The sequence below is a fragment of the Pezoporus wallicus genome, unplaced genomic scaffold (assembly GCF_028554395.1).
Source record: "Pezoporus wallicus isolate ANWC-B61680 ecotype Strahan unplaced genomic scaffold, APGP_CSIRO_Pwel_v1 scaffold_6446, whole genome shotgun sequence".
In the NCBI taxonomy this organism is placed as follows: Eukaryota; Metazoa; Chordata; class Aves; order Psittaciformes; family Psittacidae; genus Pezoporus; species Pezoporus wallicus.
The window spans coordinates 3,018,776-3,031,996 of NW_026636264.1; the positions used below are offsets into that span (position 1 = coordinate 3,018,776).

At 41.7% G+C, this 13,221-nt stretch overlaps 1 protein-coding gene across 3 annotated transcripts; it reads left to right on the plus strand.

The window, feature by feature from the left end:
* Positions 1–1,301: 1,301 nt before the first annotated feature.
* Positions 1,302–11,993, plus strand: LOC130594041 (gap junction beta-6 protein). Of its 3 annotated transcripts, XM_057399660.1 has the most exons (3): positions 1,302–1,317; positions 1,776–1,854; positions 10,784–11,993. In XM_057399660.1, exon 3 carries the CDS (start codon positions 10,806–10,808, stop codon positions 11,595–11,597), a length of 792 nt encoding a protein of 263 aa, XP_057255643.1. In that variant the 5' UTR covers positions 1,302–1,317; positions 1,776–1,854; positions 10,784–10,805; the 3' UTR covers positions 11,598–11,993. The 3 variants fall into 3 exon arrangements, with proteins under 3 accessions (XP_057255643.1, XP_057255646.1, XP_057255644.1); XM_057399663.1 differs by lacking the exons at positions 1,302–1,317; positions 1,776–1,854 and adding an exon at positions 7,189–7,315; XM_057399661.1 differs by lacking the exons at positions 1,302–1,317; positions 1,776–1,854 and adding an exon at positions 7,575–7,632.
* Positions 11,994–13,221: the final 1,228 nt, after the last annotated feature.

A 13,221-nucleotide genomic window follows, 5' to 3' on the forward strand; every position in this document is an offset into this window, starting at 1 on the left:
AAGGATAAGAAGGAGTGTTGGAGGAAAGATGAGATGACAGAGGCATAGGCTAATGTTTAAACCACAGGTGATGGCAATTTATCTTTCAGTTATAAGGTTGAGTTGCTTGTGCTAGAAATTTCTACCTCTTCTTCCTGAGCATGAGAACAGTTAAGCCATTGACTTTCACAAAAGATTTTACCTGGTGTTTTTATTCTAGGAAGTGGATATAAATGGCAGAACTTAGCTCAAAATCATTTATCATTCAAGCCCTTACACTTAAGAAGTACAAACAGACATTTTTCACCAAAGCCAGAGCAAATACACTGTTGTTGCAGTTGTGCTGTACATTTTCTTTGAGAATTTAGTTAAGAGGATTAGAAACCATTTATTTAGTTTGACATGTGTGCGTGCAAGATGGAGAACGCAGTTCTGGGCAAGGATTTTTGAACCCAAAGTAAATTGTTTCCTCAGCAACTGTATTCCTTAGAAACAGAAAACTTTCTAAAATAGGTCTTTTCTACTGACAAATATCCACAGCTTCGTGAAAGGCTGCAAGTTTACAGGGCACTGCTGCAGCATTTCAATCGCACTTGAAAACAAACCTCAGAAAGCCAGAAACTACTGGCTCTTCCTTCTGTGTGTGGCCAGTAATTCCTTAATAAATTCCAAGAAAAAAGGCCAGGGCTTTTGCTGTGCCAAGGCCTTTTTGAATACCTAGATTTAAAGAAATGGGAACATGACCATGTTATCCTAAAGAGATATGCATTTCCTCTGGAAAAAAAACACAAAACAAAACAAAACCCCACACATGTGCAGCTATCTTGATTTCCTTCCCCTTATGCTCTCCCCCTGCAACTTCAAGCCAGCCCTTGGGCGGCGGGAAGCGGCCACTGGACAGACGCGCCCCGCCGCCCCAGGCAGGACAGAAGTCTCCCTGCCTGCTCTTCCAGACTCGACTCGGCTCCGCTGTCCCATCCCATCCCTTATCGTGGCTGTCTTCCTCTCATGTTCAAAGCACAGATCCCCATTCTAACCCCTCCCCAGGGTACAGCAGCTGGGATGGGCTCCAGCCCCGCCCCGGGCTCTTACCGCCTCCACGGAGAGCCTGAGGAACCGGGAGCGGGTGGAGGCGGGCGAGGGGCGGGTTAAAAGCGGCGGCAGGTGAACGGGGAGGGACCTTAAAGCTCAGGGGCAGCGAGGCCGGGGCTGGCTGTTCCTGAGGCACTGACGGACACGCATTGAGCCTTATCGCCTCCCCGCCCGCCCGCGGTGGCTGGCTCGGGAGCTCCCGGCGGGGCTGATCACCTTCTACTGCTGTGGGCACGGCTGAGGCAGGTGATGGGGCGCGGCGGGAGGGGGCGAACCGGCAGCTCCACCGGGGGCGGGGGAGGCCGATCCCGCGCGTCTTCCGTGAGGAGCGGGCCCGGTGGCGGTGGGTGCGGCGGGGCAGGCCCAGCACTCGCTGCCCTGTATTGCTGCTGTAGCCGCCGCTTCCACACTTGTTGCGCTCCAGTGTGGGGCCGGGGCCCACGGCAGTGGAGCTGGGAGCTCTGGTGGCGCCGCTTGCCTCGGAGCGGGCCGGGCATGGGGCTGGTGGCGGGGCCCCGTGCGCGCTGCCCGTAGTGCCGGGCAGGATTCACCCCCGCTCGGCCCGGGAAGCCTCGGCTTCGTTTCCCGTGCTTAAGCATGAGAGGAAGTGCTTGAATCCTGTGACCGGGTTTAATTGGGAGTCCTTTTGGCTCTGTTAATTATGCATTTAACTAACAACCTCTTTTTAATCCGTCTTCTCTCAGCAGCGCTTTGTAAGCACGTTATGTGAAGTACCCGACCAGCTAAAGTGCCTAAGCAAAATCAAGCCTTCCGCAATTACAGGTAATTTGCGACACGCCTACAGATGTTAAAGAGAGCTGCATGAAGGTAAACAGCTTGCATCAGTAAAACTGACAGGTCCTGTGAGTGTCTGGTCACACAATGGAAACATTCCCCAGCATTACAGGGGGAGTAGGAAATTAAAAGTGTGAGTCAGAAATAAATGTATTTCTGAGTATCGGGGCTGGATAAGATTGTATACAGGAGTACTCTAGCCCTTAAATTAAGTGTGAGGGACATGTTGCAGTAAGGGTAGGTGTGCTTGCTTGGTTCATGGTGGTAGCTGGTAGCTGACTGTGTACCTGTGGCATGATGGGCATAGCTGTTTCTCTCATCACTGGGCTTTCCTAGTTTTGGTGTTTCTTTTCTAATCTTGTATGTTGAAGAGACTATTTTTTATTTTTTTTCCAATATAATTAATATCTTCTGCTGTATTAGTTCTCACTTGTAGGAGCACAGATACTGGGTTAAAAGAAGGAAGTGGCCTTTTATCTTAAGAATGCTCTTTTAAATTTAGTTTTTGTGACTTTGACCACCAATGAGATTCTGTTAGCTGTGGTCTGCATGAAACTGTATGGGGGTTTGAACCCAGATTCATGATCTTATGGTACATGTGTGTGCCGAGTTGTGAGTGTATAAAATGTTTTCATCCTTTATTTTCTTAATGAAGTTACGTGGTTTCTTACCGTTGCACTGTTCAGCTTGGAAACCTGGCTTGCCAGCTGCTTATCTTGAAGAGCCCCAGAAGAAAGGTAGCAGGTAGAAGCATCTGCATGTGATTGTGTCAGGTTTAGCTCAGAGGATAAGGCAGTGGTGGGCCAACCCTCATCCTGTGTTGGCACCTCCATGTTCCAACTGGGCATTGCAGTGTGATTTTTCTAGGTGGAATTTCCAACACTTCTGCAGATCTGTGAGGTTACTGTGTGTATCAGGGTTTTCTGAGAAACTTAAATCCTCAGAACTGGCAGTCTTATCGTTGGTAGGGCTACATATCACAGGCCTTGCTCTCTCAACTTTGAGGTTTGGGCCTCTGTTGCTGTTTTGTATCCCTTGAAGCATAACATAGGTGGATTACTTGGGTAATCTCATCTATTTAGTGTAAAGAGTAATTGTACAATGAAAAAGGTAAAGTGGATATCTTAGTAGTTGGAAAATAGCACACTTTGAGGTATACTTACAAGTTTCTTAATAGCAGGCATTGCATAAGCTCAGTTGGTACCCATGAGTAAAGAAGATGCTTTATAATTTGATTCTTTGTGTTGTTCATGTGAACAGTTTCAGTGAGATCAGTGGTCCCCAAAACTGCATGAAACAAGAGCATGGGTCAAATCCTTTTGACATTTTTCCTTGTTCTTTTCCTCTCTGCTTTTAATTGTTACTTAATGATGGCTGATAAGTTACCTGAAATGAGGAGAACTGTGACTCTTGCCTGGCTACACACCAGTTTGTGTAAGGAAAACCTTGAAGTGATGATACATGAAGAGAGATTAAGTGCTATCAAAACAGAAGGAATGTGAGAAAAGAAAAAAACATCTATGCATTGATGGTAAAAGTTAAATTCATTCTGCTCCTTACCTCATACCAGTGTCTCTTCCTGTAATAGATATTTTTAAAGGAAAAAGTTGCTTTTATCTTTACATCTGATGAAAGACATTATATAAAAAGCAAGGAAAAGCTGCACTGCAGTATAAATCTTAGTGTTTATAAATTTAATTAGCATTTCCAAAAGGGTGCAAGTTCTGTCTGTGTGTGAAAGAGACAGTGACTTGCCAGTTTTGTAGGAGATGTTATGTTGAAGTGGGAGTAGGCACATTTGTGGAGGGGATGCAAACATTTGCCCAGATTTAAGAGGAAAGAAATGGGAATTAAATAATGGGTTAAAAAAAAAACCCATAACTAAAATTTGCTATTTTCCTGACTGGGAGCAGGGCACAGTGTGTATAAAACTTTCTTTAAAAGTATGGGAAATAGGAGATTTGCATCAGAGAAAACAGTCCTTGGGAATTTGGCTTTCTTTCAAGGCGGGAAGTTTAAAGCTCATTTTGGAGGAAAGGTTTACAGTGGAAAATAGCAGAGAAATGCCAGATTCTAATAGGACTTGTACTGTCTTGTTATGCCTTCAAGTGTGACTGGCACTTCTGATATCTCTTTCCACAAGCTGAGTATATTTTATGCAGAGATGTTCTGGAGGATGGTAATCTTCCATTTACAGTTGTAGGCTAGTGCAATAACTATAGGATTTAACTACACAGATATTGGGTCCTAGTCTGTTGTGTTAAAGGCTAACTCTGGGTTTCACACTGGCTTTAATTAAGCCAAAGAATGCCTCCTGTTTTCATAAACTTGAGTAGAAGAAAAGTACAATGCTCACAGTGTTCAGACCTGCAACTGTCAGAGGTTTCCTGTTCCTGATTAGTCTTTGCCTGTTCTTGTGTCAAATCAGATATACTGTAATTTCTCTGTCATGGCTCTTCTGTTCTCCAGTTTCCACTCTGATCTGGAGATAAGTGTTCAGAAGAAGTTTAAGACCTACTAGATGAAGCCGTGATTGTTAGACTGCTCTTTTGAACTTTATTCAGCTTTTTAGGAAAGAAGTAGAGTTGTTGATATTTCAGTGCTACAGCTGCATGCTCCTTATAATTTTTTGTGTACACCTGTAAAATTAAAATAGCTGGAAGCTGCCTGTAATAGTGAGATCAAAGGGTTTTGGTTGTCAAAGCCTGAGTTTAAAGCTGCATCTTCTTGTAGTTTGAATTCTGCATTAAAGCCTTAGCAGTGTAGAGAGCTGTGTTCTTTTTCCGGTAGTACAAATACCCTGGATAATTGAACTGAAGCACTGTACTTCTAAGTTTGAACTGGTACTTATCTATCTTGGTCTACTGATTAAAAAAGTAGGAGTCTGGAGCCTATAATTGTAGTGGAGCATTTCAGAGCAGCACTGCGAGATGGTGAGATTTTGTTATCTTCAGTTTAATGTCTGGGAAATTGTGGCATGGGGCAGGCTAACAAATTAGGTGGGAAGTTTGAGAGAATTAGCAAGTAATTGCTGCAACCTGTATGCAAGCCTTTCTTGGTGAAATAAAAGGATGCTGTCTTTGGAAGATGTTAATCTGTATTTATTAGAAGCTTCCTTGGTTCAGTAATGGCAGTGCTGCTGTTCTTGTGGTACAACACTGAAACTAATTCAGCAATAGGAATAACAAAATTACACACCAGCAATTAAGTGCTTGCTAGTCTGCTTAGCAATAAGCTAGACCCCAGTTTGGCAGTGTGAAAGTATGTCAATAAAAAAACCTACTGAAATACAGATTTGTGTTCTTCAAATCTGGATATGAAGCAGCATATATATCTCTAAGACATCTTGATGCTGGCTTTCAGCCCCTATATGAGCTAGTGCTCCCAGCGTAACTGTTTAGATCGAGATCTGAAGGGAAAGTTCTATCAGCAGTGCCTTTGTATGCTGGACCTCTATATATAGAAATACTTACTGTGTGAAGCTGGGTCATAATTTTGATAACGATTTTGGGTGTTACGCAGATTTGATGTCCTAAAGGTGGTTGTTAGCAAACAATCTGCATTAAGACTGCTGCTCTCAGGCATCTGAGTTACCTTTGTCACCCGCTTTGGGGGCGGGAAGGGACACTTGGCACCAGTGCTTTTTTGCTCAAACATTACCTTGGTTAATGTAGTCACACTTCAGATAAAGTGACTTCTGCCTTGGCAGACTGTTGGTCTTGTATCAGTATTCAGGAGGCACTGCTGAAAGCAGAGTGTCGCACCAAGCTGGTAACTCTGAGTACACCCTGCACTGAAATTCTGATAGGAGTGGAGGCATTGTGAATACCCTCTATGTTTCTGTGTAATTCCAGTAGAATAATTAAAATTGGTATCCAGTTTGTAGTTGTGGGGTGATAGGTATAATCTCACTCTGAATTTATGCCAAAGTTATCATACTGTGACCCCTTCTTGAGTCGAACTTCCAGATGTTCCTATAACAAACAAATATTGTAGTACTTGCTAATGACTGTGGTTTTTTTTTTTCTTGATAATCTCCTATAGCAGCAAGCACCATACTGTGGATGTGAAAGGAATGTATCTTCTGTTGGTTTTACCTTCACTGTATTGTAGTTGTGGTTTGAAGCTGTGTGTTTAACCATTGACAGATTATTTATCAATGTAACAGTCTTTAAGAGTGAAAAAGGTGACAGTTAACCAGCTGTGCTTATGAACACTGGAGCTCGATGATAATTGTCTTTAGTGTTGTGAATTGCAGGGATTTTCACTGGGTGTAGGCACTGCACTGTTATTGCTGTCTAATGTAGGTTTGCAGCAGCTTTAAAGTAGAAGGCAGTCTAGCCATGGTAGCACAGAGCTCAAAACACTTTCCAGAAGCGGGAGAGCTGTGGAAATAATTAAGCTGTTCTCTTGCTGCAGTCTGTTCCATTAGTGAAAAAAAAACCAAAGAACACCACCACCACCACACACACAGACACATTAAAAAAAAAAAACAAACAAAAAAAACAACCACAAAACCCAGAAAACAAACCCACAACAAAACACTTGCTCATGTGCCTTTGTGTCATGTGATCATATAGAACCATTTCTCTCATAACTAACTTTTCAGTGATAGTGATCCTTTATGATTGTTTTTAAGTCCTACTGTGACAGCCCAGGATCACTATTGTGATACTCTGATTGCTGAAATGGAGCAGAAGGTTCAGCTGGTAGCAGAAACAAAGATCTATGCTGAGGCTTGGAAAGGCTTTTGGTCATGCCAGTTACATTTTTCCTTTTTTAAAGGAAAATTTAATACTTAATACACCCCCGTGTTAGAATGGGTTTCTAAATGCTGATATTCAGACTCACTGACCAGCTGTGTTCTGTTCTTCCCTGCTTATTGCTTTATAACCAGTTCTTAACCTCACCCCTACTTTACTTTTTTTTTTCCTCCCAAATTCACCTAATCTTTCATGTATTTAACTTATTCCTGTACTTTGCTGTACTACTGAGACCAGCAAAGCGGGTAAATTGACTGTCTACATACTATTGTTTCTATAGGCATTTAGCTGGATTTCCTCATGTAAAAATATCTGGGCTAGCTCTATGAAACTAAGAGTTGCCACCCATTAATGAGAAATAGCTTTCTTGCTCTCTTCTCCTTTGGGCAACAAGACAGTTAATCTTTTACTTATTACTAAAAAGGTCCTAAAAGCAAGCGTCTAGAAGACAGTTAACCTAGAGTCAACATTCTAGCTTTTGAGTAGGTTAGGAGTAAATGAGCTATCACATCAGTACAGATAGCCCAAACTTGATGTTAGCTGGAGTGATCTGCAATGATAATAGTGTGATGGGCCATACTTGGTTAACTTAAATTCTGCTTGGGTCACTGTGTCTGCTCATGGGAGAGAGGTGGGCACTTCAGGAGACTTGGAATCATCTTCATCAGATGCTCTAAATTGTGTTGGTGAGTGCTGTTTAAACCCAGCTAGTAGGAAACACTGGGGACAAAGTATTTGGATGGAATTCAGGCTGCCTGAATATGGCCCTACAATCTTAACTGTGCCACCCTTCACAGAGAAGATAGTGAGACTTTACTAGTATTTGATCAGTCCCTGTATCGCTCTGGAGTATCCCAGAAGTCGTATGACCTTTCACCAGCATATAAACAAGCCTGAGAGGCCATGAGGGTACAGTGGGAAAGGGCAAATCTCGGTGATGAGCTTGGAAGAATAGGGTATGGTGGCAGGAGGAGCTGAAGATACAACTGAAGGATTCGGAAAGGTAGGTGAGAATCGTGGAGGTGGGAGGGGTTGGGCAGTATGGAAGACGGGCTTTCTGGAAAGGAGAGGAAATCTCACTAGGAGACTTGGGGCAAAAGTTTGCCTCTTTAAAGTGTGGTGGCTTTTTCTGCATTGATCCAGGTACAAATTTGCTTTTGCTAGAATTGAAGCACCATGTTTTGCCAACCCCTCTTACCCACTAACTGCTAATTATTTACCCATGCTTTGCATTTTGCAGTCTGTTTTTTAAATGAAGTTGTACTTTCTGGATTGGGTTTAAAAAAAAAATAAATAAAACCCAACAACAACCACCAACCAACCAAAAAAAACCCCAAACATACTAGTACTGGGAATAACTTTTAAATAGGCCACCTGGTTAATAATGCACATGCACACCCCCCACCCCCCCCCCCAAAGAAAAAAGTTGCAGGAAATGGAGAACTGCAGTGTGATCTCAGGAGCAAATGCTGATGGGGGAGGCATCTTGAGTTAATTTTGCTACTGAAGACAAGGTACCCTTTAACTACACCCTGAGGCACCCATTTGAATCAGTTTCTGCATGGGTAGACAGGAAGGAGTGATAGCATGTGGTAACAAATCCTTGTGAACCTGTGGTAGCAGAAAGGCAGCCATATCAGTGAACAGTAAGAGGTGACGCTAAGAAATGGGGCTGATGAGGAGGGGGTACACAGGTTCCACTTCTCAGCCTTTCACACTGTAAGGAGATGTAGGGAGAAGAAGGAACAATGAGAGAAGAAATTCAAGGCATCTGTGAAATTAAAGGATTGGTGAATGCTGTGTATGTAGTACCGCAGTTTACATGGTGCCAAACTTCTACAGATTTTCAGATGTGCAGGAGTATTTCTAGTCATAATACTTACTTGTAGTGTCATTTTAAAAGTATTTTAATTGCAGTGTGTGTGTAATAATAACACAGATCACTAGTAAAAACACTGATAAAGTTGTAACTGTTCCTTGGTTTAACATACAAAGATCTTCAAAGCAAATCTTGAAAGCAAGACTGATCTGATGGATGGAAAATCAAATCAAAAAAAGGGGTACAAACATTTGAAAATCTAGCTAGTATGTTTTGTAAGTAGCTCTGATATTAAGGGTCTTTCCTGTGGCCTCATAGGGTTCTTAATCCACAAAGATTGTATGCTAATGAAAAATAAACTTTCTTCTTAAAAAACAACATAGTGGGATTGGAAGGTAACTGCTTCCAGGACTGTTCTGAGATAGATATACAGAGGTAATAGTCCACATAGACTCTGCATCCTGAAGGAGGCTCAGGAAAGATTTCTCCAATCTGAAGGAAGTCCTGGGTCTGTCCTTTGTTGGTATTCACCTTCTGAAGTATATCCCCACATACTTCATATACAGTCAACCAGCATAACCTGAGGGAAGTGTAGCTTATGGAACCAGTGAAGGGAGATCACACTTACATTTCAGTAACTCAATAAAAAAACCCAACCCTTTGCATTCATATAACAATTAAATGTCCTCATTTTCCCTGTGCTGTTGTGTACTTTGACTGATGCTCTGTATGATTGTATGTGACTTACTGATTACATGTAACTGCTGTAAACCAGAAAATATTTTACATTATTCAGAATGAGTGTGTGATGTGGATGACAACTGCAAAAAAAAGTCTTAATTCTTCATGCAGTGTGGCCCAGCCCAGAGTTAGGAAATCTTGATCATTCTCTCATGTGATGAATAAAATGGCCTTTTCCAGTGGCATTTTTTTGTGGAAACTTTGAAAATGTGATTTTGCTTATTGGTGTCCTGTACTGTAAATGCCAAAGAAAGATGGTCTGGGCTTGGTTGGGCTTGGATCAACTAGGTTGAAAAGTCTTTAACAAAGCTGAGAAATAAAAACCTTCATGAGGAATTTTGGAGCAAAAAGATCTGCAAGCATTGGCTGATAGGCATGAGAAATGCTGGCTTCCTGAATCCACAGTAGCTTGTATACTAGCTTTCTGTAAACTCAGCTGAAGTGGGGAGGTGGGCTGAAACACCTCTGACTGCTCTCTGAAAGGTTGCTGTTTGTGGAAGCTGAGCAAATCCAGACAGTTCCTTCCCAGGAGGTATGTTGGAGACAAAGGTGAAATCCTGGAGTTGATTTAATTGATAATGGTCATAGTACTTTGAAACTTGCCTACTGGAAACCATATGCTTATGTTGGAAAAGGCTCTGAGCTACTGCTGGCCTGTCTGAACTCTTTAAATGTTGACTTTAGCACTCTTCCCAGCTTCTGAAATGTCTCCCCTGTTCTAGGAGTAATGCAGTCTTGTTAAAAGGAGGGGAGAAGAGGGGTGGGAGAAATTGCCTGACAGGCAGTGACAATGAAGGAGCCTTTGTCAAGTTACCCTAGGCTCTTGTTAGAGACATGCAATTTGGGGGTGAGTCTTTAAGCACTGATTTTAAACATCCAACTCGAGATAGATAATGACCAAGACTTAACCTTCACTGCTTCAAGCTATTGTGGAATATGCCTCAACAACAGAGAGCCCTGCAGTCACGTTTTTAAAATTTGTGAATGAGGTTATCCAGACCTGCTAATGGAGGATGCAGAGCATCAGCAGCAGCTCTTGAAGGTCTGTCTTTATTGCTGGAATGTACTCATGAAAATGCTATTTACACTTCAAAGCTAAGGATGGATCAGCTTGGCTTAATTCATATTGGAATTCTAGCTGTTTAACACCTTTATTTATTTTTTTAACATAACACCTACATTACTTCTGGATTATGTCATCTATTCTTTTGTTACTCTTATCAAACTACTAGAAGTTGTATGTTTTAATTTATGGCTGGTTTTGTCAATTTCCTGTCTGCTTTTTTTACTTGATGTGGCTAATAGGTGTTTTCAGTTGGTGAATACACCTAGAAGTCAAATAAATGTGATACCATGTGTGTAATCAAGTAATGAATTATTACCTGCTGATATGTGATTAGATTATTTATAACTGCTTATAGTTAAGCCCACTGTGTCAACAAAATGTTACCACAGCTACCACAGCCAGTGGATGTGCTGCAGTTAGGATACTGCTTTTCTTATTGGTTTGTTTTGTTTTGTTTTTTTTGCACCTCATGCTTGATGGCATTTGTTTCCTGTCCTGATTAACCTTAGTTTTGTTTATTTGTCTTAGGTCAGACGATTAAAACAAGACAATGGATTGGGGAGCCCTGCATACCATTTTAGGAGGTGTAAATAAACACTCCACCAGCATTGGGAAGATCTGGCTCACAGTCCTGTTCATCTTCCGTATCATGATCCTGGTTGTGGCTGCAGAGAGAGTCTGGGGAGATGAGCAAGATGACTTTGTCTGCAACACTCTGCAACCTGGTTGCAAAAATGTTTGCTATGATCACTTTTTCCCCATCTCTCACATCAGACTCTGGGCCCTGCAGCTGATCTTTGTTTCCACACCTGCACTGCTGGTGGCCATGCATGTAGCTTACAGGAGGCATGAGAAGAAGAGGCAGTTCAGAAAGGGAGACCAGAAATGCGAATACAAGGACATTGAAGAGATCAGAAGACAGAGGTTTCGTATTGAGGGCTCCTTGTGGTGGACATATACCAGCAGCATCTTCTTCAGGCTGGTCTTTGAAGCAGTATTCATGTATGCGTTTTATTTCATGTACGATGGGTTCCGCATGCCTCGCTTAATGAAGTGTAATGCATGGCCCTGCCCTAACACAGTGGACTGCTTTGTTTCTCGACCTACTGAAAAGACGGTGTTTACTATTTTCATGATTGCTGTGTCCAGCATTTGCATTCTTTTAAATGTGGCTGAATTATGTTACTTACTGACAAAGTTTTTCCTCAGAAAGTCTAAAAAAGCTGGAAATAACAAGCATCACTCAAACCATGAGAATAAGGAAGAAACCAAACAAAATGAAATGAATGAGTTAATATCTGATAGCTGTCAGAACACAGTTATAGGATTTACAAGTAGCTAAGGTGGTGTCAGTACTGGTGTTCACTCTTTTTGGAGTGAATCTTTAAAGGTTGCAAATGAAATTTAATAAAACAATTTAAGTTGGTTGAGACCAAGTGATGTATAGTGTCAGTTGTCAAGTATGCACATCTGAAAAGAGTCAGTGCAGCCTACATATGTGAAAATTACATGAGGATTAAATAGGAAAGTGTATCTTCCTGTGAGTATCCTTACAAGCTGACTATGATGAGTAGGAAACCCACCAATACCTTCATGCTGACAGTTCCTAAAACTAAATACAACAGCAATAAAAACAAAGTTCTTTCTAAGCTAGATATTCTAGTATTTCAAGTTATTTTTATGACAGTGATAGTTTTTACTTGTGAACTGATAATTAAAATATTTTTCTAAAATCTAAGATTCTATGTTGCTTAAGGTTTTTTAGTACACAACTGAGTGTTTTGTTTCTTAACCAGGCATATGCTGATGAATCCTCTAATGCCATATTTGTAGGGAGGAGGCAGCAGCAGGATACATCTTTATAGCTTTGCAAGCACTGCTTGAGCCTGGGAATGGAGCTTTAGATGCTTGCATACACACTGCTTGCTGGCTGTAGGGGAAGCTGTGTTGAAAGCTCACCACATGTAAAGTGAATAACTGAGGTAGCTGGATGTGAACTCATGCCTAAAACCAGCATGACAATGTAGATACAGCCTAAGTATACTTGCTTTAAGCATCTAGCACACTGGTAATCTTGCTGATCTTTTAATTGCATACTACTGGTTTTATAGCAACATATCTAATTTTATGTAAATGTTTATTTCTCTACTGTATCAGCTGTATTTGTTTCTTTATGCTGTATCACCTCATGTAACTGGCTTTGCTGTTTTTTTTTTTTTTGTTGCTGTGATAGACTGATGGTGCTGTTAAGAAATTAGGGGCTTTTTGTTTTGAAGGACATGGAAAAGTATCACTGGAAATGGAACAAGGCTTCTGAATAAAAGACAAACACTTTAATCTTTCTCAATGAAGTGAGAGTCCGTATGTGAATGCTAGCGAGATCATAGGCAGAACAAGTGCTTATGAACAACTGTTTTCAAGCACGCACTCTACAGCCAAAGTGCATGTGATGCGCGGATTGACTCCACGACTCGTTAAAGTTGTAAAGTAGGTATGTTTTTTATTCAGCGCTGAGACGCACGGGGATAATTCCTCAAAGTCATGCGTACCTCAGTGTTGTTTCCCTGTACATTTATTCTCTAAAGTTATATATATTCATAAGGTTGCACAATACGCCTATACATATTCATGTCCTATCCCCACTTTGTATTATAATGAGCCAGAAGGTCCTCTGCGCCTGTGCAGTGCCCCCTCTGGTCATGGGCAGGGGTCTCAAGAGGAAGTAAATGAGTCTTCCCCCTCTGGGTAGGGGTCTTCAAGATGAAGTAAATGAGTCTTCCTCTTCTTGCACTTTTCACCTTTTTAGTCTTTATGTGTGGCCTTAGAGTTTGGTCAGTGTCCCAGCCGTAAATCCTCTACTTCTCCCCTTTATCAGTAGAGTTTGATCAGTGTCCCAGCTGTAAATCCTCTGCTTCTCCCCTTTATCAGTAGATTCAGGCGTCTGCTTATTAACAGGACCGGAGGTC

What these genes read in the sequence shown, in the direction of transcription:
- LOC130594041 (XM_057399660.1), top strand. Translation starts at nt 10,806, where the DNA reads ATGGATTGGGGAGCCCTGCATACCATTTTAGGAGGTGTAAATAAACAC.